A 26,685-nucleotide genomic window follows, 5' to 3' on the forward strand; every position below is an offset into this window, starting at 1 on the left:
CCCGCGGGCTGAGGTGAGGCAAGCTAAGGATATGATGAAAAAGGTAGAAGTGAGCGACACTAACATCCTGATGGAAGAAATAGGGAACAATGTGGACCACTTTTTTTTTTTTAGCGTTAGCTTAATTTTAGGCATTAGAAAAGGAAAAAAACGCAATTAATATTTGTGTGTATATTTTTCCATTCGTAATCTATGATAATGATAAAAGCAAGCGTCATTAAACGAGTTTCATAATTGAAGGGGTTGTTTAAGGACTATCTGCATTTTTTCATCACTATTTCTTAAAGGGGTATCCGAGCAATTTATTTTACTCTGATTAAGTTGGTGGACTCACAAGAGACAGATTTAAAAAAAAAGAAAAGACCGAAATATCTCCACTTTGGACATCACTGTGGCATCTTCAGTTATCTTCTCAGATCACTGAAGACATTCCGTTTTCACCACCGGAGTAGAAGTCCTCATGACAATTAAACCAACTTGTATGTGTGGAATTGAGTACATTATTCATTATCAGAATTCATTATTGTAATGCTGCATTCACCCAACGTTGGCAGAATGAGAAAAAAAACAGTAACACTTCCTTTTATTCTGAATTGGGAGTGTTCATGCATTATTCCAAAATGGTTATTATCCCAACTGATGTAATATGCGTTGTAGTCACACCACTTAAATTGCCTGAAGTATTTGGAGAGGGTTCTTAACAAGTGAAAACACATACAAACGGGTAAATCACCTTTTGAATTAGCTGAATCGATTGCATTACAGTACAATAGATTTTACTTGGCTGTTTGTTAGTGGTTCTGCAGCCATGGTGGCATCAGTTTGTTCTGTGGTTCTTTTCAACAAGTGGCCGATGCCGTCTCCTTGGCCTACATGCACATGTTTTTTTCCACTCGTTTGCTCGTAATTTCAAGTACAGGAAATATTTTTCAAAGAGCTATTTGAGGACAGTTTTATTGAGGTTGTGTCGACTTCTTCCTCGTTGTTTTATTTTTTTCCAACCAGGATTAAGTTTAGGCCCTGCAAGTAAACACATGCTGTCTTTAAATAACCACACCACTTGCCTGAACATGTTCTGGTTACTTAGATACCTTCTATACTATAAGGTCGTATGTCGAGTCATTGTACAGGTTGGCACCGGTCCAAGTGAACTGATCTAAGCATTCAGTTAATATCATTAAAAAAAGAGCAACTTCTGCAATCAGAACGTGTTTTTGGACACCGTAGTTCATTTAAGTGCAGTGTGTAAATGTTCATTAACTTATTATAGGGGTCTTATTAAAACAAATGGGCTTTAGAGAAATAATTTGATCCCAAATGCTGAAGAGCTGAGAGTTGGTTACATAAAGTACAGTAGAGAAGCTACACGATTTTCCTTTTTTTAAACAGGGTCAGGAGACCAAAAATACAGTAACCGAGCCTACTACACAGTATCAAAATACAGTTGGCTTCTACCACTCCAGGCTTCCAGCAGCCATTCATACTGAGCCGGTCATTTCTAAGTGCAATGATAAATATGCCACAGAGCACATGTCAGAGGGCTGGCGTGTAACGCAGGGTGTGTGAGATATTCTTAGCACTGGTGACAGTGCAGGCCGCCAAATCCATTCACATCTCTAAATGGCGTCCTGGCTGCATGACAAGGCCACTCGGTCCTGCCAAGTTATTGGTTTGTGCTTCACTCTGCTCATTCCTGGCTCAGATATGCTCTTTCTTACTACACACTAAGTGATATTGAACACTTTGCAGATAGGCTTCCAGAATCATTTAGAATTCAAAGATTAGGAACCTGAACAAAAAGGATATTTGAGAGTCGAAAAGCAAAGAAAACAAAACAAAGAGAACAGTAGGGTCAAGAGTTGTCATGTTAAAAGAAAGATCAAGTGATGGTAGTATTTAAACGTTATTCATGATATCAAATGAAGATGTATTTTTGGAAAAGCAACCTTAGTAGAGCATGACGAGTGGGAAGACCTGAGGGGCAGAATCAGACTGCTGTGTGTGTCCTCAACACCCGCTGCTAAAAAGATTATGAAATCATCTGCTTCCCTTTGAGCATGACAGGCATCATCATCAATTTAAGCAGAAACCGTCCCACTTTTAAGGGAATATTATGATTGAAGTTTAATACGTAGAAGTATGAATATGTTCCGGCTGTGAGAGAGTAATCGTACAGAGTCAACCATCAAAGGCTTCAGTCTCGGAAAACGCTCTTACGAGGGATCCAAGGGGCCCCGAGCTTCACGGGTAGCATGCTGTTTGACACAGTTGTTCATCTACATCAGTCAACATCAAGCCGCTCTGTCATATGGCCACTGCTCGCATGGCTCCGCTCAGTTCAGTCATGTTCTCCTGCAGCAGCACCGGAGCCGTCAGCAGGTGTCGTCCTCCAGGATGTCCGGGTGCTCCTCCCAGAACTGCTCTCCTATGATGTCGCCGTGGTGGGCGTGCACCCGCCTCCTGCTGCGAGTCACGGCCACGTCCTCCTCCTCTCCGTTCGGCCGCTTCATGCGCTTGGTGACAGTTTCATCTCGCTGGACACAAACAATGAGGAATATTGGTGGTACAGTTAACCCGATGGACAGCGGTGCCATTTAAACATTTTGTTTTCAGCACTATGCCATGGTTAGAGTCTTGATTATGATCATTACTTTTATGGTCAGACAGCGTTTTAATTATTCTTTAAAATGACGTTGCATGGTATATCATGTGTGATATTACCGCCATATTTTGGGGGGAATGTACCACACTAATGCCATATGGTCAGATTTAAATGGTCTATTTAACAGCACCTTAGTTCACCAGTCATTTGGGAACTGTGACATGAAAACAAAAAGAAGAGCCCGTAGAGGGGTCTGAAAATGATGAAGACACCCCTATTAAAGGAATAGTCCAACATTTTGGAACACAACAGTCTCAAATCTGTCTAAAGACACATCAGACACACCGTTTCCACACTTCAGGAAGTCCACTAGTCTAGCACATAAGCCCCAGTAAAACCACAACTTCATCTTCTCACACTTCTGTTTTTGTACGGACTCAATAAGTAATAAATAAACGTGTTAATAAGACTAGAAGGTGTTGTTGTTTTTGTCATAATGCATAATATGTTGAGGTAATGTACATGCAGCACTGTAGGTTCCTGTATAATGCACAATGATGCTCAACACTTTTCGTAGCATGCCATATGTTTCTAAACCTGCCACGTAGCCATTCTTTCATTTCACTATGTATGAAGATCTAATAATAAAGTCTCGTAAGCTGCTTGAGTTTGTATTTATTCCTTTTCAGTGAATATTTTGTCATTTGGCAATAAAGTACATGCAGGGACCTGTTGGAAGGTTTACCTGTTAATGCATTTAAAAACTCACATGTTGGAGTTTTGAAAGTGTTACCTGTAAGCTAGTGGACTATGAGGCAACTTTGACCAAAGAAATAGAAATCTACATTTTTATGGCCAAAAATAACAAAGTAGTAAATGAACATGCACAGGAGAAACTTCAGCTTCACAAAACATCAACAGGAAATGTTAAGTTTTGGAGTTGCAGCTTTGCATAAGTGCACAAAACTCAACATGTTCTGCTGATACTGCTGAGAGCAGAGGCCGAGAGACGATCCTCTGTGTTCAGACAGAGAAGCCATGTCGAGGACAAACACTGACTAATGTAGAAGTAGATGACGTGAGAGGCGGAGGTGGCTGCAGTACGGATTTTAAACCCTTCAACACGCGTTGGGAATCAAAGATATCCAACAGGAGTTATCCAAGTGAATCCCTCTGTAGTAATAGTGCAGAGTTCAAACTCTTTGTAGCAGCTCACCTTTTCCCAGATGAGAGTGGTGCCTTTCCTGTGGAGGGCAGACTCAGTGTTGTAGTTGATATCAAACTCAGAGAACAGGATCTCGTTTTTGTCTGCAGCTAATGTTCCCTGGAGGGAGACATCACACAGTTATACATATGGATGTAAATGTTACAAAAATGTGCGTAAAGCATCTCATACGAGAGGCCTCACTGAAAAAGCCATCTCATCAGCCACACCAGCATTAAAACGACCACACCACCCACTGGTTCTATTGTTGTTTGAATGAGGAATTCCATCGAGGCGATGATCTCTAAGGAAGATTATCTTTGACGTCTTTGGGCAGGTTTTTTCCCAAAGAAACATTTGTAAGGTGATGAAAGGATCTAGGAAGCAGGACAGTTTGATGGGACGACTCGCGAACATTTCCACAACTCGTCACTTCCCTCAGAGCCCACCAGAGAATGAAGCGACTTCAAGAGGACAGCTGTGTCAGTCAGCATGTGTTCATCTCCGAGTATGAACCAGAAGTAAATAATGAGGTGACTGTATTAATACGCATGAAGAAATGCGGCAATGAAATGCAGTCACAGCTGTACCTTCATATGCATCCCCCTGACATCCAGAAACATGGCTTCTTCGTAACATAACAAATAAAAAATATTTATATGATCAAAGTTTACGTACTTTCATTTGTACTTTCAGGCAGCAGAGCCATTTAAAGTGGAACATGGATAAGAAACCTGCAAATAACTATAATTTGAATTATTAATTAATGTACTTAATATATTTTCCATTAATCCACTCATGGTTAGCCTGACTAAATGTCTTTAACTTGATTAGTTTGTTTTAGTCAACGTATTCACATGAGTATTCAATGTATGATGATTAAGGATGCCCCCTGAAACTTCTTAACGGGAACCGATAAGACAATAGTAAAGCAGCTGTGTTTGAACTATATTTGCTGCTAAGAATAATGTTTATTTTATATATATATATATATATATATATATATATATATATATATATATATATATATATATATATATATATATATATATATATATATATATATATTGATTTATTTACATTTGTTGTTGGCATTGAAATAGTATAGTATACAATAGTGAGTTATTTAAACACTGCTGCTGTTGCTGCTTAGGAAAAACGATGTGTTTACATAAACTCATGAATCTGTACATGCACACACAAACACATATTACTCACTTTTAAGCGATCCTCTGCCTGGGCTGTGGTGAGTCCCCCCTTTTGTACTAAAGTCCAAAACACTGTGTTGTACAGATTATTGATGTGACCTGAAAGACACGGGAACACGCGTGCAGTCGTCAGCGTCACGAACCGATGCATCTAGAAGTCAAATGCAGGATCTGTACTACAGTCAGCACTTACAATCCGCTTGCCTCCAGCTGAGGTAGTCTCTGAGGTTGCGGTTGCTGGGATACAGGACCACGCGTCCGTCAAAGCCGGGGGGGTACAAGAGGGGCTGCTCCCCAAAAAACTCCTTCCAGTAAAACACATATGAGGAGGAGAACTGGGAGGCCACATGAGTCATGAGCTTACTGCCGGAAGAGAGAGAGAGAGAGAGAGAGAGAGACGTTAAGTGAAAAGCATGAAAAGCTTGTGTGGGAATGACGTTGGACGACAGCGCGGTGAAACATCGGTACCTCGCTCTCCTCTTGAACCAGGTAGAGGACCTCTTGAAAACAAAGCTGAACTCATCACTTTGCCCATAAGCAATACTGACATCCTCTAGTTCTTCCATGACAGAGCGTGCACTTCGGGTCATCAGGCCCAGAGCCCGGTTATCACTGGGCTTTATAAACTTGTGCTGCTCTGCAAACCTGAAACGAAATGCATGAAGAAACTTAGAACAAGAGAGGCGTGTACATCATCCTATTGTTTGGCAACATTACTCGTGTCCTCACAGCGTTAGAAGAGGAAACTCACTTGTGGAAGTTGCGCCCATCCAGTCTCACAACAATGTAGCAGTTTCGGAGACACGTGTCATCCGTTTCAAAGTTGCGGACGTACTCAAACTTGCTCTTGGCCATGTTGCTGGAAGCGGTAAAAAGACAGGCCAGAGGATAGACAACGCAAGACCGGACACGTCCACCGAATCTGCAGGCCTTTCCAATCAGCATGAGGGTGCTCCTGGAACGAAAAAGCAATAAGCACACACATAACGTACTTTACAAAGGAAGTTACAAGTGCTGCTGTTGTGTGCGCAGTGATGACATTCGTTAATGTATTCTGGTAAACTGTCTTGTGTTTAAACATGCATGAGATTAAGTAATTCACAGTGACTAGTAGATAAATAAATACATCATGTTTGGCAAATGAGTTGGTGGGAATTTAAATATATTCAGGAGTAGCATAATGCTAATGCATCCACCTCATTAATGGTGGCGTACTGTATTTCTCTGCATTACATGATAGCACATTGACTTATTGATGTTGTAATTGTGTGCTATCGCCCACTATCCACAACAACTATATTATGACACCGAAGCCAATTAAAAAACACATTCAACTCATCACGGGCCTAATAATGGGATGATTACAGGTTCCTCTGACCATCTTTAACATTGGTCATTACTTACACTTGGATGGCTTGTGTTGTGCTAGTCCTTTGCACGCGCAGTAAGTTAGCTAACGTTGCTCCGTTTGTTTCATGCGTTAATATCTTGATATGTTGTAAGTTACACAAACACCACTATTCAGTATAGTAGAGTAATGAAGCAGTGTCGTCATTTATCCTCAGACAGTTGTCGGGTCACACACGTTGATTTGTGTATAGTCCATCAACGAATTATGTCGTAGTGAAGCCGCAAACCACCGAACAAAGGTTCCGGAGCACAAGACTGAAAGTAACAAACAAAACTCATTAACATCAAATAGCGTATTACTTTCAGCTGCTTGTTCGCCCATTTTAAACGACCATTATCATACAAATTAATTATTGTGCTGCTGCTTTGGAGTATATGTATATCAAAGCAAGCAGATGTATCATACTTATGTGGGAGCTAGAAAATATAACCGGTGTCTTAGCGCCATCTTGTGGTTGTGGAGCGAAAGTGGATACCAAAGATCGTGTATGTGTAAGATGAAACACGTCGTACGTTTAAGATGAAACACGTCGTACGTAATTGGTGGTCCAGCTGAAGGCTCGACGGTTTTCTGGGGAAATGTGTTGGGATTGTTTCATGGGTGTATACCTAATTAGGCAATTACTATCAAATTATTACAGGAAAGAAAACATAGATAACAACATAAACACACTTCCGGGATTGAAAAGCTCCACAATAATTGCGTGCTCGTGTCTCTGACGTTTAGGGTCTCCTGAAATGGGTGCAGAGTGTAACCTCAGCCTCAACAGACGGGAGCTACTTAACAACACGGATTCGTCACTTTTTTTCACTGTGTGCTCGTTGTGCTCATCTGCGGCTGTTTCAAACATGGAGGAGAGAGAAAGAAAAAGTCCAAAGTCGGACATTAAAGAAACGGTCGCTTCAGGCTGTTCACGAGCGCCACCGGCAGCGGAGCACGAAGCGGCTGCGGGCAGAAAAGCCGGGGACGATGACGCAGACAAAACAGACGTCTGTTCTGATAACTTTGACCCGCTCTTGGCCTTGTACTCGCCGACGGTACCGCTTCCTTTCCCAAATATCAAGGGCTTCAACAATGTGGCGGCGTACGAGAGCTTCATGAAGGGCGGCCGGGGCAGAGCCAAACCGGAGAACGTGGAGAAAAGACGGCGGGAGGCGATGAAAGGGGTGGCGGACCCAGAACGCATCGAGAGGCTGAAGAAGCTCATTGTGAACAACCCGGTGTCCGAGCAGGGGGAGAGCAGCGGCACGGCGCGGAGAAGGAGGCAGAAGACGCAGAAAAACGTCCTGACGAGGATGCCCCGTAGGTTCAACAACCACCACTAACAACAACAACAACAACGTCAGCACATTAACCCTGCTTCTGGTGGGAGTGCAAGTGCTGCACAGAAGTTGCACACAATGCACAGGGCCTCTTAAAGCCTCTCTATTAATAAGTTATGTCCCAGTTATGGTTATGACTCCTTCATAATAATTTCATTTCAGACACGTCTCAACCTTTACAGTCACTTTACGGAAGGGCATCGTCCTGCTCTTCAGATGGGAAACCAGACATGTTCCATTATTACCTTGAGGCTGAAGGCACAACATAAAACACAGTCGTGTTGTGAATATCTATAAACATGAGAAGATAAGAGAAAATCCCCATTATTCTGAGGCCATGCTGTGATGTATTTTAATATTAAGCTTGACAGTGAATCCTCAGAAGCTGTAGCCAGAGATTCTCTATTCATCATCCAATAGAAAAGTTCAAATCTAGTTCTAACTCTTGCATGTTTTCGTCGATCACTTAATGGCTGTGGAGACAGTTGAGTAACCCGTTGGTCGCGTGTCTTCAGTGTGCACAGGCAGTCCGTTGGGCGAGCTGTACAGATGTGTCCAGGAGAGGATAAGAGTCAAAGTTCACATCAGGACCTTCAAGGGACTGAGGGGAGTGTGCTCCGGCTTTGTCGTGGCCTTCGACAAGTTCTGGAACATGGTGAGCTCTCACACTCGTGTCCCTGTGAAACATGACGTCTTAATGTTGTCCTCGTCACTATTTGTTTATTATTTCTCCTCACCAGGCGATGGTAGATGTCGATGAGACGTACAGAGAGCCTCTGCTGGGAGAGGCGTTCTACCACGAAAAGGCCCTCACCATTTCACGGGTAGGCCCTAGTTTTCAACTGGAATACATTACTTGCATTACCTGTGCAGGGCACAGTGAGGTCCGTTACCCTGCTGAGGACTTGGGACGTGTGCATTGAGCTCTTCATCTTACTGTGGCTGTTCCTTCCTGTTTCATTGCTCCCTGAAATATTTAAAACTGATCTAAAAAATATTCTCTTTTTTTTTAATGTACCTTTATCTGACATAAGGAATGCCTTGTTTCTTTTCATATGAACTAGCAGCAGTAAGACGTATTGTTAGTATTAGCAGTAACAGTGATGCTGGATTACATGCATGCCCCGCTATAGAGAGAGGCAATTAAAGGCTGTTGCCGGAAAAAAAAAAAGGACGACCATAAATATGAAAATCAAAATGTTGTGTTGTAAATTTCACGTTAATGCGACTGACATCTCTGTGCAGCTCTTTGAGAAGCTGAAGCTCCAGGAGAACCCAGGAGGTGACGAGCCACAGGAAACAGCCGGCGAGCATGGGCCGGCGAACCCCAAGAGTGCCCCGAAAAACCAGCCCGCTCACTCGACCGGCGAGAGAGGGGACGGCGGGACGGACTCCAAGCTGTCCGACGATGTTGGAATCAAACGGGACAAACGCAGAGTCTCGCTGAAGGCCCAGACGTACGGCAGGGTCCACACGCGCCACATCAACCAGCTCTTCATCCGGGGGGAGAACGTGCTCCTGGTTAACCCACAGCCACTCTGAGTATACTGTCCTCGGTCTGATAACAGAAAGCTGGGCTACAACCAATCTGAAATGAACTGCTGGAGATTTGATTTCATTAGATTCAGGGGAATCAAACGAGGAATGTTATATCATATTGATATGGAGGTTTTTCTCTGCCCACCAGAGAAATGATCTTGATTTTTGAGGAATAAAAGCTTCTCACTTCTTATTATAGTCATTTCTTGTCTTGCTTTGTTGTCTTGACAGCCACTAAAAGGAATTTATTTCGACACGATAACTGCGCGTGTGTTATGGTTATTACCCAGCAGGTGGCAGCATAAACACATTAGTGCCATCTGCGGGGCCATTGTCATCTCCCAGAGCTTGTCCCTTTATGTTGCTTTCCCCGTTAGTTTGAGCAGGAATGACAGCGCAGTCTCAGCGGACTTCATAAATGCATTATGAATAATTGAGTTTGTGAAGCTCGAGATTGCAGATGGCACTCAAAAGCTGTCATTTGTCTTGACGTCTCAGATTGCTTTTACTCTTTAATGGGCACATTACCCATAAAAGCACAATTTACTGCATCTCATGGAAGTTGTAAAGATGTTTTTTTTCCCTGTTTGAAACCGGCAGAGGTTACTTTTGGATGAGCGGCACAGAATGATTGCATGTTGCGATGTTTCTGGGTCTGAATGTCTTATTTTAGTTTTTCTTAATTTGACTGCGGAGTTTAATTGACCCTCTTTCTATATATTTTCATGCCCTAAATGGGACACATTCTAGCAGTAGCTGTTCATATATATATATATACTGTTACTTTTCATATATATATGTATTATTAGTGTAGCCCATTTAACAGGCCTCCTCTCCAGAGAGTGGAAAATGGGGTCAATTGTTTAACGCAAGCTGTGTTTTAGTAGTGTTTGTCACAGTGTGTTCCAACAAACCTCGGTACACTATGAGAAGGGCACAGCACTGGTGGTGAAGAGACGCGCCTCAATTAGACTACACAACCTTCCTGAGTGGATCACAGAGTAATCAGGGCAAACTGTACATCAGCTGAATGATATTAAAGGACAAAGTAACAGTTCTCTACGTTAAACTCCATCCTCTGCACCAGTCTCAATAAGCCTTATTCCAGTGGACGTGTTGGCGGTTTCATCCCATAATGTCTTGGTGTGATCTACTTTCTGCTCCTGCACGTTCACTTTGCAGTGGCATCGTCTGATTGGCTACATTGGTCGCTTCCTGCCCTTATTAATGTAATTTGTGAATTGTGCATATTTACCGTCGACCTTTCTTTATTACCTCAAACAACTAAGTTCACAAACTCGCATTAACTAAATGTAATTTCAAAGTCGAGCGCGGCGGCGTCCTCTTTTGCTGCTTGAAGCTCTTTTGAATGAGGCTAATGACACAGCACACCAAATAACACACACCATTAACACGTTTCAATCAACTGTTTAATGTTGTAGATAAAGAATCAATGTGGAAATCAAATCGAAATGGGAACAATGCAAAATTTCATTTTCTCAAAGGATTTTCTTTTTTTGTACATTTGCATATGCTAGTGTTTCAGTAACAATCCCATTTTAGAGAAGATCAAATCAATTGCAAGTACAAAATGAATAAAACAAACCTCTACTGATATATTTTAGAAAAAACAGCAAACAGATTTTGGTCATTTTAATGCTTCAGGCTCCGACGCAAAGGCTACTACGTGTTAGTGTGCTCAGCCGCTCGAGCCCTCGGGAGAGTAGGAAAGCTTCAAGAACCTCAATGCTCTCTGGGGCTGCAGAACCCACCGCCTTCTCCTCTGGTCAGTGAATTATTCATCTAGTCGTTGACGTACTAAAAAAAAAAAAATGTTAGGCAGCCGAGATTTACTTATCACTCATTAGAAGGGTCAGGAGGCAACCACCGGCAGGCACTTGAACCGCTGAGGAGCAATGTGTTGTATATACGTCTACCAGACCAGTGAGCTGGTGCACTGGTCATTATGCGCTAACCCCTCACCACCAACCTACCGGGACAGTACCGACGGGCAAAAAGCGCTCCCCTCTCATACATCTTCCGGTTATGACGGTAACACGGTTTCTGAGATTGCTGTTTAAAAAAAAAAAAAAAGTGTAACAGAGACGGAAGGTGAGAGGGCCGCATTTACCGAGATGAACGTTTAACAGCTGGACGCAATCTTTTTCAACTTGGGCTGTTTTTGAAGTTACCGCTGACTTGTGTATGTGCGCGCGCGTGGGACGAACAAAACGGGGAGCGAAGTAACTACACGATTGCATCCGATGTGTGTACGCGTGGCTTGAGGCATTAGCACAAACGCAGATGTTTGTACACAGTACAGACGCTCAGGTCTGATAGCCGGCCTCAGCACTGCACACGTCACATAGTTTCCGTCTAAGAGGTTTGAACTGAAGAGGAAAAAAAAAATGTCTTTCAGGCACTCTGTGCTGTAATTAAGAACCCACAACCCCTGTATGAGGCCTTTTCTACCTACTGATTATCTCATTTGGATGCAAACTGATTATAATAGTCTTCATAAGTAAAATATATATATATTTATAGCAATAAGAAAGGCCACAAATGATGGTCCGTTGAAGGAGAAACTCCTCAAATTAAATGGATAACCTTCGCTCCAAACACTCCTTCATTACTTTCACTGCAGCACTGACAGGCCACATCTGGAGTGTGTGGACAATTCTGTACAAAGACACGGTGTCAATGTGCTTCGTTATGGGTCGGGATTGGTATCAGATTTGGTCTGCATGATACAACTCTTCACACTCGCACACCGCCTCTCGTAAAGGAACTTCATAACTTATCTGCAAGGGCTCCAGATTTCTATTTACAGGTCAAAGGAAGAGCAATGACATAAAAAGAGGTAACTTGATATTCTTAAATGTACATTAGAAAGTTAAAATGGCTGATCATGTTATTCAAAAAAAAACATATTCTGTAAAGTTAAATTATGCAGCTACTGATATTGTTTTGCTATTCTGGTAATTTCACTTGATTGAGGTTATAAAGCAAACCCCCCCCCCCCCCCCACCCCCCCCCCCCGACATTCTGGCACACTCTTCCTTCTTCTCACCGACTCTTAAGTAACCAACAAGGCACACTGCCATCAGTGTGAGTCTGACTACCACTCTGACAGATCGTTGGTTCAAATACAAGACAAACACGTTCATTTAGATCCAGATCACTACACAGCATTTCTAAAAAAAACAAAACAGGAGATTGCAGGGTATTGGTATTGTGATAGTTGACATTATTCAAGTACTCTTTGTTTGCAGCTCATAACAATCCTTTACCAATGGACGGGGAGAGAGGGGGGGAGGGAGAAAGAGAGAAAGCGAGAGAGAGAGAGACCACCACTCCACCACATCTTTTCTCTGCAAGTTCTATCACTTTCCGAAGTTGCCGAAGTCAGCAAAGGCGTCGTGTTTGGGCTGTTGGACCATTGCAGGGTTCATCCCCATTCCCATCCCCATAGCGTTGGGCATCCCCATGGCCATACCTCCTTGTGGCATCCCCATGTTCATGCCCATCCCCATCATGCCCTGGTTGGTTGCCATCCCCATGCCCTGGTTGGTTGCCATCCCCATGCCCATGCCCATTCCCATGCCAGCACCAGGGTGCATCATGGGATTTACAGGCGGTTGGACTGTTGTAGTTCCGAGGCTCATACCGGAAAATCCCTGGGAGAGCATGTTGGCAGGTGTCTGGATGCCTGGAAATGACAGAACAAAATGCAATTAATAAGAGGAGGAGAGCCTGGTTACGGTGTCACCATTTAAGCCAGATCTACCGGTCCTCTCACCGTGTTGGAGGGTGTTGAGGGTGGGCTGGCTTTGCTTGGGTGGGAGCGCGCCCGGGCCCAGGAAGTCCAGGCTGATGTTCACGGAGGGGTCTGACCAGGTGGCAGGGAGGGCTGCTTTGGCTCCGGCACCTTGAGAGGCCATTCCCTGCTGCATAGGCAGGACGGACTGCGGTTGAAGAGGACCCCCCATGTTCTGTAGGGGCTGGCAACGACGAGAGACGAAGTTAGACAGACGCAAAGTTAGAGAAAGAGCTCATCCAAACTAAAATCACAGACGTACACAGAGATAAGACGGATAACAACTCCAACACTGAAATACATGATGAGACGTTACAGTTCTGTCTTATAATTCAAGGCCTTCGAAACTCCCACTTACCCTCAATACTGTCAGAAATCAGCTGCTGTCTGTCTGAGCTCATTAAAACATCTACAGTAACTAAAGGGGAAAGGAGTGGTGGGCGTCGTCTTAGTGAAACAAAGAATGAGGTTTTTTTTTTTTAGGTCAACAACCTTTTAACATGGAAATACAGTCGACATCCACAGGCTTTCCTTGGCTTTTTAATGTTTCTGTAACTCAAAATTGATTCTTCTCATTCTGTGTGTCAGGAGCAGGAGGAGTGGGTGGTTAGTGGGCGGTCTCTGGGGGGAGAGACGAGCATCTGGTGAGGCTGCCTGTTTAACCCTCCGCCATCATGCTTGTCCTCCATCGCTCAGTCACACAAGGCCTGTCTTTATTATAAAAAGGCATGCGGACTAATGTGGTTCACATCAGGGGAAAAAAAATCGAGTAAATGTTATTTTTAAATCGTTTAATATTTGCACTGGAACACTACTTTAAATGTAGAATTTCTTGAATCGTTTGACATCCATTTATTTCCTGCTTCATACAATGGCGTGACGTGGTTAAAAGGTTCTTGGTCGATGCCACAATATTACTCGTAGCACTCATAGTTGATGGCCAAATCAAAAAACACATCCAACAACTGGGTAAATTTAGCCGTTGAGAGGCAATAGATATGCTCTGAATTTTAAATTTAGCACCTTTAGCAATGTCTGAAGTATTTAGTTACTCGAGTCATTCTCTTGGGCCAATACTGATATTAAGAGAGATTTAAATCATTAAGTGTTTTTATCAACATAATATGCTGTAATTTAGTAACCAACACATATAGCTATGATAAAATAAATATGATCTTAAAATGTATCAGTCTAGCTCTGCATTCATAAAAACTGAATTATAAAGTGCATCGTTATTTTCCTGAGGATATTTTGTTTCCACCTGTATAATTTAAGCACCCTTCATGAGTCTTGTAATGATATGTATATAAATAAATGATTAAAAAGGAGGATGTGTGTGCCTGATGTGTGTTTGTACGAGTGCAGTCACGCATACCTGTGACCTAGACTGGGGCAGGACGGTGCTGCTCATGCTCTGTGTGCTGCTCATGCTAAAGTTGAGGCTCTGGGAGGAGCTGAGGGACTGGGTTGGCCCCATCAAGTCAAACAGGTCTGCTGAGGCAGGACCGGAGCCTGAAGCCGGGGTGGGGGCGAGGGCGGGGGTGGGGGTGGGGGCGAGGGCAGGACCTGCCATGGCTCCAAAAAGGTCATTTCCGCCGGTGTCGACAGTCTGAGCAGATGCTGGCATCTGACCTCCGGGGAAAGCGTTCCACTCTCCAAAGTCTCCATTACTGCTCGAGGAAGGTGCTGCTGCACCAAGAAAGAGAAGAAAAAAAAAAAACAGTTGCATGAATGTCTATATTTGCCATTGTGAGCTGCAAACAAAAGTCACTAAAGCATCTGGACCCGTCATATCAATTAAGAATAAACAATAGAGTCTTCCGCAAGGCCAGTCTTGCTTTATCCGGGGCATTCTTAGTGACCACTGGTGCCACGTTTTAAATTTTCATTGAACTGGCTCTGCATGTTGTCTCTATCTCTCCTCTCAATCTCTTTCAGCTCCCTCCACCCCCACCAACGTCTTCCTCTGTCCCTGTCTCCTTGTCATCCATAACAGGAGTTGATGTGTGTCTGTTCTTGTTATGCAGAGCAGGTAGCAGGCTCCATATGGCCAGGGCTTCTCTCTGAATATTCTAGCAGTATGGCTGCAACAAGCACAGCACACACATGCACACACGCAAGAAACGCAAGAAAAAAAGAAAAAAAAAGTCTTGAAACCAACCAGATACTGAGGAGAGGCCGCCGGAGGCAGCAGGTGAGGAGAAGTCAGCAAATCCACTGATCAGGTCTGCATTGAGATAGAGACACAAACACATCAATTTGAAACAAGCGAGCTCCAGGTGTCATTCTACCATAGTTAGCATTCCTTCAGTGTCAGAAGTGTAGGGGGGAAGGGGAGGGGTGGTGGCAGTGGATAGGTGGAGAGGACCAAACATCTGTTCAGTGCTCCCGCCCTCTGCATTCACCAGGGACTGCTCCAAAAACATCTGGCGCACTTAGTTCCTATACATCAAGTCCCTCCCCGTGCTGTCCGCAAAAATCTGAAGCTAGCACCAGCAGCTGGGCATCGTCACTGCAGAGTGTAGTCCTGCAGTCACTGTGGAGTTACTGGTGTCTAGCTTGTTTGCTGAGAATAAGTAACATATTTGGGGCTTCTGGAAGGCGTAGTTTGGCATGTGTCTGGTGTCAGTTGCATTTCTGTGGGTTTCAGCATAGGAATTGATCCAAATCTTCTCGGGTGAGACAGCAACAGCAACAGGCGCATTTCACAAAATGTCAGGGTGTTACTTGAAGTTAGTGACATTATACCTGTGGCGGCCGGCTGGCTCGGTGTGGAGTCCACCATAAATAGGTCAGCTAGGATGGTACTGGAGGGCTGGGGGGCTGCTGGCTGGAATAAACAACATTTACAAAAAGATCAGGGTCCATGCACAACTATACAGGTATCAATAAAGTTGATGTTGGCATGTGCTCTTGCTACCTGTTTGGTGGTGGTGACCGGGCTCTTATCTCCCACATAGTGGGCTGCGGCTCCCAAGTCCACTGTCTTAGACGGGACCCCTCCTCTCTTCCGTGTTGCTGTAGTCTCTGTTGCTTGGACTATGTGTACACTCTTGGTGGTTACGGTCTCCTCTTCATCTTTGAATTCTTTTCCTGACTGGCCATTCTGAGACGAGCGACCCCGGTCCTCGTCGTGGTCACTATGGAGACAATAACGGCCCAGGTTGAGGATACAGATCGTCTTCGTATTTCCATGAAGGAACAAAAAAGAACAAACCACGTTCTGGATGAGGCCTTACTGTTATCTACAGTCTCTTTGTGGCTATTCTTGGCCTGATCAGTATTTATTTAACCATTTAATTTACAGGTATATTCACAATGTATTTGAAAGGTTTGACTGGTTTCTCTAATGTGAAAATAAAGGGCCCATTGAAAGCAGTGCTCAGAAAACAGATTGAGAGAGAAATCAAGTGTCATTTCTTCTATTTTCTAATTTTGGTGGTGGGGGCTTCTTGTTTGTTCATATTTGGAACATGGTTTGAACCTTTCAGCTCCAAATGGCACTAAATATAAATAAGAGAACTTGTCCGTCTCCTACCTAAATCGATCCGGTGAGTCGTCTCTCTCCTTCTTCCTAAATCTGCTTATGGTGTCGTCGATGGTGCTACCGATTTTGTCGCTGATCTCCCCAAATTTCTCGCTAAAGGGGAATTGCCCTTTATTCCTCTCCCAGTCGTCGTCCCACTTTCCCCGGCTGTTATCGCTGGAGTCGTACTTGTCCCCCGCTGGAGGGAAGGGATTCAAGTAGGTGGAAGAGGAGATAGAAGCAAGAAAAAGAGGACATGAATTTTATTAAAACCCAAACGTTTTTGTTGATCATAAGCCCGCTTAACATTACTCAACTGAGAACTTACAGTATCGGTACCCCATACTGTCTGAGGATACCCCGATGAATTTGTCTTTGTTCTTCTTGGACTTTTTCCGTTCATCCCTTAGCCGTTCGTCATCCTGGACAAAATCTACCGTCTCCTTCACCTTCTGACGCACATTCACACCTTGGTCCTTCCCGTTCTCATCTAGAGACACAGAAACAATAATGAATGAATCAGCAACTCTTTGTGTCAACTGTACAATGTATTCAAACCACACACGGGCAACAGATAAGAGTATCGGGAAAGTTGAAAGTTATTTTTTGTAAACTGCACCTCAAATACACACATGGTTGGGAAGAGTGAAAGCAGCTTTAGAGCTGTGTGTGTGTGTGTGTGTGTGTGTGTGTGTGTGTGTGTGTGTGTGTGGTTTAAGGGTTTGTGGACTAAGCAGTGCTTAGGGCCTCTACTCATTCATTAAAGCTCACACTGAAGCTATTGTTAATCAACACTAAACTCTACAATGCTGAGGTGTGGAGAGTGTCTCTCATAATCAAAGCAACATTTAAAAGTGTTTTTCGGTCCTCCAACATGCACAGATGGTATAAATGAGAGAAATCATGCAGAAGGATATCTTACCTACAAAGTGGTAGCTTTCTAATGATCTGAGGTCATACAGGTGTTCTCTGGTACTGGTAACAACCCTCTCTGATCCATTCCTGATGAGATGGGCCAGCAGCAGCAGGGACTGAGAAACACACAACAAGTGTCAAGTCTTAACTTGTTATGGGAACAATTTGATTCATCGCAACCCTCAATTCATAGCACGTTAACTGTGTGAAGCATCAGCTGTTTCTATTCAACGTCAACCATTTTTGTTTTGTGAGTTTTTATAAAAAATATTATATCTGCCTGTAAGTAATAAGGAGAACATTTGACGTTAAAGTTAACAGATGGCTCTGAGTTGGGTCTGGTCAAAAGTTTTAGGTAAAAATCACAACTGTATTTGTTGCTTAGGCCTTCAAGCCCTGAGTCGTAATCGAACGTGTCTGTTTGTGGGATGTTGCAACAGTGCTGTGGCAGACCTTGTAGACTCTCCGCCAGTTCTTCTTGTTATCCCTCAGCATGCGGGCCCACAGCATGTTCATCACCTCTGGGAACTGCTCATACATGAAGGTGGCTCTGATTACATAAACATTGACAGAAGAAAGAGAAAGAGGGAGACGTACTGTTAGGGAAAATGTTTTAATCTCCAATGCATGGCAAACAACAATTGGACTGGTTAGTCTGTTTACAGCGTTTGAAGGAAGACTACTTTGTACCACGGAGCCCTAGGAACTAAACTCAAAGTATTTCAGGGGCGACAGGTTCCTTTGGGACATTTTTGTCTGTGTGTCACTGCAAGGATCAGCTAGTCAGCTACATAATTAGCATTTAAATGTCACTAACAACAGACCATCTTAACACTCCTATCTCTGCCTGAGTACTGATTGCAGCAGCTTGAAGGAATGCTGTTGTGAGGCTTGTGTGTGTTCGGAACTGACTACAGTAGCACCGTAGTTTCTGGGCAGCAGAAAAATACTACCTTGGAAACTTTTGTGGTCATGTGTCAAAAAAACCCAAGCTTAAAATGGGTTCCTGTGGTCGAAATAGAGGGGAATTTCCTAAAAAGTGTTCCTGCAGTCAAAAAGAGATTTAAAAGGAATACATTAACCCCAAAATTAACCATTTGTATATCAATTATTCACCCAGTAATACCTTGAATTTGTGAAGAAAAACTTTACTTTTCTCTACGGTGAAAGAAGAATACAAAAACAGAGAAAAGTCTGGATCGAATTGAACTGAAGTAAATACGATCAAAGCCTCATTTATCCAGCAGTATGCTCACTACCGTCCAAACATGCATTTTCACTAAACTTTACGTGTTAAAACACTCCCAAATAAACAATCTCATGCTTGCACAGGCACACAACTGGCCTTTTTTTTTTTAGCTAGAATGCGTGTTTGGGAAGTAGTGAGCATACGACTGTATAAATGAGACTTGATTATAGTGCAGGAGCTTTGTGAGAGTTGATGCTTTGACAAGGTTTTGCCCCCCCCGAATTTACTTCAGTTTGTGGATTCTTCATTCACTTGTTAAGTTTTCTTCACAAATTCAAACAAACAGGTTGTGTAGCTGTTATACAAATGATCATTTAGGGGAAAATCTTTCTGCAATTTGACTTTATGAACAAAACACCCGCGGTGCTTTTCAGCGGGACATATCGTACAACACTACGAGTTGTCCTTACCTGGAGATATCACTCATCAGCTGTCCCGATGGTCCCCATGCGTCGTCATTAGTGGCCTCTCTGACTTTAGACTCCACCTCTGAGTAGTTCATCACCACGTTGGTTCTGTGCAGTATGATAAAAGAGACATTACTTCATTAATCTTGCTTATGTTCAGGATTCTGCATGGCAGTTTAAAATATGTGGCCTCCTAGATAACCACAACGTGGACAACAGTATTTGAAAGGTTCTCTTATTAGAGCCACACCCTGACACTTGTCCTTTCAGAGGCTAAAACGACAATGGGACAATAGGGAGTGCTCGTGTGTGTGCGTGTGTGTGTGCTCTTAGTCTAACCACTCATCAAAACCAAAGATAGGAAACTAAACAAGCAAATGCAAATCTGTGTTCAAAATAAACACATGAATGAGATGTCAAATGGAGCAGAGTAAAACTGTGGGCGAGCTCTTGCTTGTTGACATTCTAAGAAAGTAAAACGGAAATAAAAAGGGAAGTCAAAAGAGAGGAAACCGACAGTATAAATGGTGGCTCACTAATAATCTCAGGTAAATAGAGAGTTTTGTTTTCTAAATTGCGTACTCAACAAAGTTGGCGGGTTTGGCAGCCTGTCAACATATTCAGAATCATGATATATGTATTTTGTCGCATCGTCTCAAATTGTGTTGTATTGTGCTGTACAATAGTGTGTGCTGTTGGATTGTATTGATGATATTAAGCCACGGATTTGTAATAACCTTCCGAGGGGCTGTGGACAAACATTTGCTCTCTAACTAACTCCGGCACATTTACATTGAGGTGGAAATTGAGTCGAGTATGTGCGGCATACAGCCAGAACCTTCTCCATGGCTACTGGCCTTGGTGCAGTCATTTCGTATTCTATAACCTTAAATGAGAATGGTTTCTTACAGGACTACAGACGTATAATCTATAAAAAAAAAAAAAACAGGCACCGTATTCCAAATAATTTAGTAAGCGCCGTCACAGCTTCAGCCAAAAACAGCCTTCCTTCCTCACTTCTGCCACATCAGCAATATAACGTGCAGGGCCTGAGAGAGCAGCATTGAACTGATGGGTGGAGATAGACATCTTTCGCTTTGGTTATAGAAAAAAAGTTGTATTACTACTGCAAGCGGCTTGGTATGGTTACTACTCGGACAACATACACTCGTTTGTAAAATTTCGTCTATGACAACTAAATTATTTGAAAATGACCGTGCCAGGGTTTTTTAGATGATGGTGATGATGAGGACCACGGGTTACAGTAACTTTATGTATGAGAAACGTAATTCTGATGCCATTGTTCTTCATATTACACTCACTTCAGCCCTGGACGAGACTCTATCTGTGTTTTAGTATCAGTCATGTGTTTGTTCAGGTTTCATTTAGTTTTGAGGAGTCTTTGTGATTACATTGTGTGCCATGCTACTAACTGCACAAAGCTACATGTTTGGAGGAATGACAGGCAAAACACAAGAGGATATGATATAGTATTGCGACTTCTTATCTCTTTGTAGTTGTGGGCCCTGTCCTAGCTATCAGCCAGATAAAACGGAAGTTGTGATACTCTCTCACAGTGACGCACTATCACACAGATTTCTGATAAATTGCTGTAGTGCGTGCTGTTACTCATTAATCCAATTGAACCTTATTCTTCACATAACAAACGGTGCTTCCACTCATTGCAAGACCAACTTGAAACAGGATAAAACATTTGCTTGCATGTCCTGCCTCAGCAAAAGCCTCACCTTAACCATTAAACAGGAAATGTTGCATTATGCCACACAGTTCGTGTGAATGACTCCCAGCTTGGTGACACTGAATGCAAATCATTTATAATTTGAGTCAATACTAAAAAAGGGACAATTTCTGATTATTACAAAACACAAGCTCTTTCAACACCCTTGATTTCAAAGAAACTAGGAGGAAATTGAACATGGAAACTCCCATCTTTAAAACTTGCACTTTTCCCCTTTTCTCTGTCTTGGTCCCCTCTCTGTCTCTCTCTCTCCCAGTAACCCATGTTTCAGGAGGTCACACTCCAGGGAGACAAGTGCATTCATCAGGAATGCCTTCTTGGATGGACTTAAGAACACCATATTGTCTCCCTGGGTCTGCAGAATTAGCCATTAAAACTTTGAAGGGAGGAAAAATTGTGCAATAACCTATAACCCTACAGTGCAGAAGAACATGCTCACGTTTAGTCAGCAACTGTAAGTAAACCAGTGTTCAAAGCGGAACAAAAGACATGCTATCCCCAAGGTGTTGCCTAAGTTCAGGCTTGGCTGGTATATACTTTCAGGTACATTACTGCTGCTAGCCATGCAGGCTCAGACTGTCAAGGCCATCAAACTATGACTCATTATGAGTGCACAAGCACCAGGGATTCACAGTGTACATGCTTTTTTGGCACAGTCTTTACATTTTGCCAGACAAACTCCATCTTAATTCCAATCAAAACCTGGTGGAAAGTACAGCAATTGCTGTGTTGAGCTTATATCATCAAATCCTTGAACTTAAGTTATCAGCTGGACATCCACCAACAGGTTGCAAAACACTGCAGGCTCACTGGTCACTGGTTAATAAGTGCACTGTTGTGGCGCTGTTGTTGTTCTTCAGCGTCCTACATCGCAACAAAAACAATGAAGCTAATATAGCTTAACCACATGTAGTGATATAACAAACGTGTAAAAAGAGCGCTGTAACGTAACATTGCACATGGTTATAGTTGCTGCATCAGTTGTGTAGAGAAAAGCTGTAAAACGTTCTGTATTATGAGGTAATACGTTCGACATTTAGACATGTTGAGGTCTTTGTTAAAGTAGTCTTGCTAGTTCCACTATAATAGCGTTCTAGGGTATAAAACAAACAAAGCAATTCAATCATGTGGTGTTACTTTGTTTATCAGCGGACTTAATCTACAGTACGTTATTGCTACTGTAGCATGAAGTGTAACGTTAACTTAGCTACAAGTGTCAACAATCATATAGGAGAGTAACGCATGTCTATACTCAGTGAAGCTTTACAAATACTTCCAGACAGAAGTAGCCAAGCGAGGGTGGTACGATTGTGTGCATTAACGTATTAACATGATACAAACTGCCCGCTGATTATTGAGCCCAGGAGCTGTCAAACTAGCTTAGCTGGCTAGCATGGTCGGTTAGCCACCTAGCCAGCAGGCTAGATAATTAGCTAGCTTGTCGGCTAAGTGAGTTAGCTTACACTGTCGGACAAAATGCTGAAACAAAAAGCTAAAGTGATCTCATAACAGTGTAAATGTTATCCCACACTAAACGAAAGACCAGGCAAAACGACAGTCACAAACAGAGGACGCTCTTAAGACAAATAGTATTTGTCAAAGTCAGCTAACTAACTAACTTGCTAGTAGCATACATGCTAGCTAACTTGTTCGAGTGACGTGACGTCAAAGTTTTGAGTACGTGTCTCTTTCAAACAGGTAAACTACAGAGCACACACAACGCGACATGTAGATACTTACGCTTTGTCAACCAACTCCCGAACCTTCCACATGTTCAGCATCTTGGCTCCGTGAAAATGGGCTTTCTGCCTCGGACAAAACCCTTTACTCCACACGAACACCGCAACCAAACCCTGAACTCTGTAAAGTAAACTCTTCTTCACCTCTCTTTCAAGACAGGAGGCGCAAACGCACCAACAGGCAGGAACGGTTACTACGGGAAATGCCGATGTAACGTCATCAAAGTTGCGTAAAGCAGCATTGGATTTGTAGTTCCTGATAAGCGTCCGGGCCTCAGTCTCCCGCATTGATACTGTATGTACATTAACCCTTTTTAAATGGTTTTAAAAAACTGCTGTCAACTTCGTACACAGTTATAACCAATTGTAGGGATATAAAACAATAGAGAAAACCAGTTGCCCGAGGAAATATTTAACTGATTTGCATTTCTGAGGACCTCTGCAATCCAATCAAGGATCCATGGAGGTTAACTGGATTAAAAAGAACAACAGAAAAATCCTATTATAATATAAATGCCATTGGCCCTGGTTGGGAAAAGTAGTCCAACAGCATTACCTGGGGCAATTACAATGTGGTTTTGTATAGCTAATGTGGTTTCTATTCATGTTAGTGATGCATAAAGTGAGCATTTATCCAGTTGAGTATGACTGATATTCAGTAATGTTGTTTATTGGTAGCACTGTAGATGTAAACAAGTAACAAGAAATTACAGCACAGAAATACCCAAATATGTTTGCGGTTATTTTAAAATGGTAATTACATTAAATAGTTTTTCATCAGAGAGCACTGACGAAGTGTCTTGTTTATTTAAAAAAACAAAAAACATTTTAAGGGATCTTTATCAAAAAATGTGTGTTATGTGTTTGTATATATTCAAATCTAGTATCTGTTGGGCTACATTATCCAGAAAGGACCATTTCTAATGTTGTATCCTCAATTTATTATTTGTTTCCATTTTGAAGTGATATTCGTTGGCTTTCACTTTACACTACTAACTGTTGTTTATTGTAAAACATTTTTTTTTCTTTTTTGGCCAAATGTGTTCCATCTTCTTCAAAACTATATAGCCTACATCCTCGTCTGCAGGTCACCACCCTGTGTGTTCTCCATCCCTCCTCATCTGGCATTCAGGCATGCTACAATGACCCAGTGATGCTGTGTGACAGGCCAGGCAGGGCACTGGCTGTTTGTGTCAATCCAGATCAATCACTCCCTCTTCTGGACGGACAACGTCATCAACGCGCAGAAAGGTCACAGGGTGTACTCAAGCCAGGCCCGATGTGGTGAGCAGGGAGGTCAGCGTAGCAAGTGAACACCCTTGACTGACTGAGCATCATCTTAAACAGACACAGTCGATTCATGAGGAAAAAGAAATTGACTGTCGGTAGTCTTTTTTTTTATTCTCCTGTGACTGGGCGTATGCAAAAAGTATTAAGACTGTTTGTCGTATTGATTTATATTCCAGTGGGCAAAATAAGCCCTCGGATGCCCTACTCTCTATTCTCTAATGATACGTGTAAATATGGCCCACAGCTTACACTTCTATAGGAGAGCAGGAGGAAACAACACAATAGCCAAAATACAACCCATTTGAGAAAAAAACAACAAGAAACAGCACTTAACAGCCCAGAATGCACTGCACCCGAGGGAGCAACCTCAATTACTGTTACACGTCCGAAGAGGAGAACTCCAGGAGAAGTGATTGCCGGGATGGAAATGGCTCTGTGTGTGTTTGTGCATGTGCGAGTGTGTTTTTGTGCGAGTGTGTGGGTCGGAGGAGGATGGATGGAAAGGCACTCAGTAAAAAGATCTTTCAGAAACACTTTGCCTCGGTGACGTTGACGCGAGCTGTTGATTGACATGCACTTCTCGACAGAAACCAGAGCTATCAACCTATCTGCCACACATTAAGAATGGCACGGTCCTCGGGGAGGGGCCTAAGTGGTAAATGATGTTGCTCAAGACACTCTCTGTCAACAATGTGTGTGTATCTGTGAGTGTGCCAGTGCTGAGGATGGCAAAGTATTCAATCAAAGCTTTGATTGAAAAACTCTTGTCCTTAAAGATCAGAATTCTGTACACTGATGTATAGGATGCATGTGTGTGTAATCAGGGTTGAGTCTGTATGTGTGTGTGTGTTTTAAATACAGTATGTTTAGTGGGAAAAATGGAGTTAGCAGAAAGCTTAATTGCAGAAATCTGATCTCAAACAATATCTATGCAGTTAAATTGTGCTGTCAAAGCAAGCTTTGGAGTTTGTTTTGGTTTTGGACAGTTTACATTTAAAGAAAGAGAGAGACAAAAACATCCTCTGCAAGAAATCTTGTAGACCCACTTTCTCTCTTTAGATATGGAGGAAAAAGCCTTTCCTTGATATTTCATATTTTATAAACACGTTCCATTCATCATCTTGCTCCTCGGTTGATCATCAATTTGGTCTACTGAGACCAAGTTGTCACTAACAACTTTGGAGTTGAAGGAGATGAAAAAGTAAGCCGGATAAACAGGATGTAATTGTAACACAAGCAGCACTAGGGGGCACTCTGACTTTTCTGGTGCTGCAGACGGCAGCCGTATTGCACAGAGGGTGAGTGTGTGTTCGAGGTCTGTGCAGGCGTGAGTGTGTGTCAGTCAGTGCGACCACTGGGGGTCGAGGCTGTGTGTTTACATGGCTGAAGTTCCCATGACAAATGTGGTCAGAACATCATCTCGACTTGGGAATGTGCCCTACAACTCCACTATTATTCTTTCTCTGCACATGTGCTTCCAATCTTTTGAAAAACTCTGTGCTTTTTTTTTTTTCTTCTGCTTTTGCAGTTTTACAATGTCAAAAGAAAACAATGTTCTTTGTTTTGCACATTAGCTATGAATCAACGACCCCGTCCATCTTTGTGCCCACAGAAGAGGTTCTGATCTGTGGAGTCACTTGCATGGGGCCCGGCTTCCCTCCTGTCAGAGCGAGGGGTTCTTTCACTGCTGTTATATTTCAGGCTGTTATTGTTGGCCCTCTTGCAGCCCCGGTAAGATCTTTAGTCCTTTTCCCAAGCGATATAACCCCCACACACATCACACAGTATCTGACCCCTGTCTCCCTGACACATGACAGGTCCACTGTGGTGCGCGTGTGTGTGGGCATGTAAGCAAGGACTGATGTTTGAGTGTGTGTATGCTTTCATGTAAATGTGTGCGAGTACAGCACGGATGTGTGTGCAAGTGCACGGAGCATATCTGTCTCAGTATGTAGGTATTGAATTATGCTAAAAACAATGAGGCCACTTGTCACATGTTCAAAGTCGCACAGACAACCCGCTGTGATCTCAAAACACATACACAGATGTTCCTAATGGGACTAAAGTAGCATTCGCATTCCTGTGGATAACCAGTCTGTTTATTTTACTCTCTAAACTGGACTGGATTGCCACTTTTCCTGGTGAGAAAAATGATAGAAAAAAAAAATACAGGGAGGCTGATGAGAGAGGCTCCCACCACAGTTTGGAGCTCCAAAGCCAACTGTCAGTCCTGCTTAACCGGCAAACATCAGCGGCCGTGATTTAGGGGGGCAGTAATTCAATGTATAATGGAAGTTGATGCGAGTGTGCGATTACTCCGCAAGTTAACACTGCTGTTTTCTTATTCCCCTACATGAGGAAATGAGCTGGGCGTAATTGTGAAGGCTTATGTTTATGAGTCAGGGTGTTACAGTAAATCCTGTTGCTTTATACATGGGCCAGAAAGCCCACGTACACGCAAAGAAACCCACACAGGTATGCTCAAGTCCTGAGAGCATCTGCTCCTTTACAACCAGATTGAATTAGCAATTACAGAGAGTAAAAAACTGAACAAAACATCTGGAGCTGTAAGCAGCAGAGGTTATAAATCTGAGAGAAAGGGTGGGGGGGATATGAAAATGAGCCAAAGTGAGATTCTCAAGGACAGCGTCTCCGATTGGTCCATTAACATGCCAGGGGTGTCAAAAAGGACCCGAG

The 26,685-nt window shown here is 42.9% G+C and overlaps 3 protein-coding genes across 4 annotated transcripts; 1 reads left to right on the top strand and 2 right to left on the bottom strand.

The window, feature by feature from the left end:
• Positions 1–1,867: 1,867 nt before the first annotated feature.
• thg1l (tRNA-histidine guanylyltransferase 1-like) lies at positions 1,868–6,583 on the bottom strand. Its single transcript, XM_079167091.1, has 7 exons — positions 6,419–6,583; positions 5,766–5,969; positions 5,483–5,659; positions 5,208–5,377; positions 5,025–5,113; positions 3,819–3,926; positions 1,868–2,534 (listed from the first exon to the last, which is right to left on the bottom strand). The coding sequence occupies exons 2-7, from the start codon at positions 5,957–5,959 to the stop codon at positions 2,373–2,375; spliced, it is 900 nt and encodes a 299-aa protein (XP_079023217.1). The 5' UTR covers positions 5,960–5,969; positions 6,419–6,583; the 3' UTR covers positions 1,868–2,372.
• Positions 6,584–7,273: 690 nt separating this feature from the next.
• lsm11 (LSM11, U7 small nuclear RNA associated) lies at positions 7,274–9,426 on the top strand (the record flags this gene model as incomplete). Its single annotated transcript, XM_079168208.1, has 4 exons — positions 7,274–7,727; positions 8,263–8,402; positions 8,488–8,571; positions 8,993–9,426. The coding sequence occupies 4 exons, from the start codon at positions 7,274–7,276 to the stop codon at positions 9,287–9,289; spliced, it is 975 nt and encodes a 324-aa protein (XP_079024334.1). The 3' UTR covers positions 9,290–9,426.
• A 2,903-nt stretch (positions 9,427–12,329) lies between these two features.
• On the bottom strand, positions 12,330–22,842 carry clint1a (clathrin interactor 1a). 2 transcript variants are annotated; one of them, XM_079167147.1, is made up of 12 exons: positions 22,700–22,842; positions 19,204–19,308; positions 17,998–18,094; positions 17,552–17,660; positions 16,958–17,119; positions 16,642–16,828; positions 16,024–16,243; positions 15,852–15,933; positions 15,265–15,330; positions 14,479–14,789; positions 13,086–13,287; positions 12,330–12,995 (listed from the first exon to the last, which is right to left on the bottom strand). In XM_079167147.1, exons 1-12 carry the CDS (start codon positions 22,738–22,740, stop codon positions 12,670–12,672), a joined length of 1,908 nt encoding a protein of 635 aa, XP_079023273.1. In that variant the 5' UTR covers positions 22,741–22,842; the 3' UTR covers positions 12,330–12,669. The 2 variants fall into 2 exon arrangements, with proteins under 2 accessions (XP_079023273.1, XP_079023272.1); XM_079167146.1 differs by having other exon boundaries at positions 14,479–14,792.
• Positions 22,843–26,685: the final 3,843 nt, after the last annotated feature.

The sequence above is a fragment of the Pholis gunnellus genome (genome assembly GCF_910591455.1).
Source record: "Pholis gunnellus genome assembly, chromosome: 10".
In the NCBI taxonomy this organism is placed as follows: domain Eukaryota; kingdom Metazoa; phylum Chordata; class Actinopteri; order Perciformes; family Pholidae; genus Pholis; species Pholis gunnellus.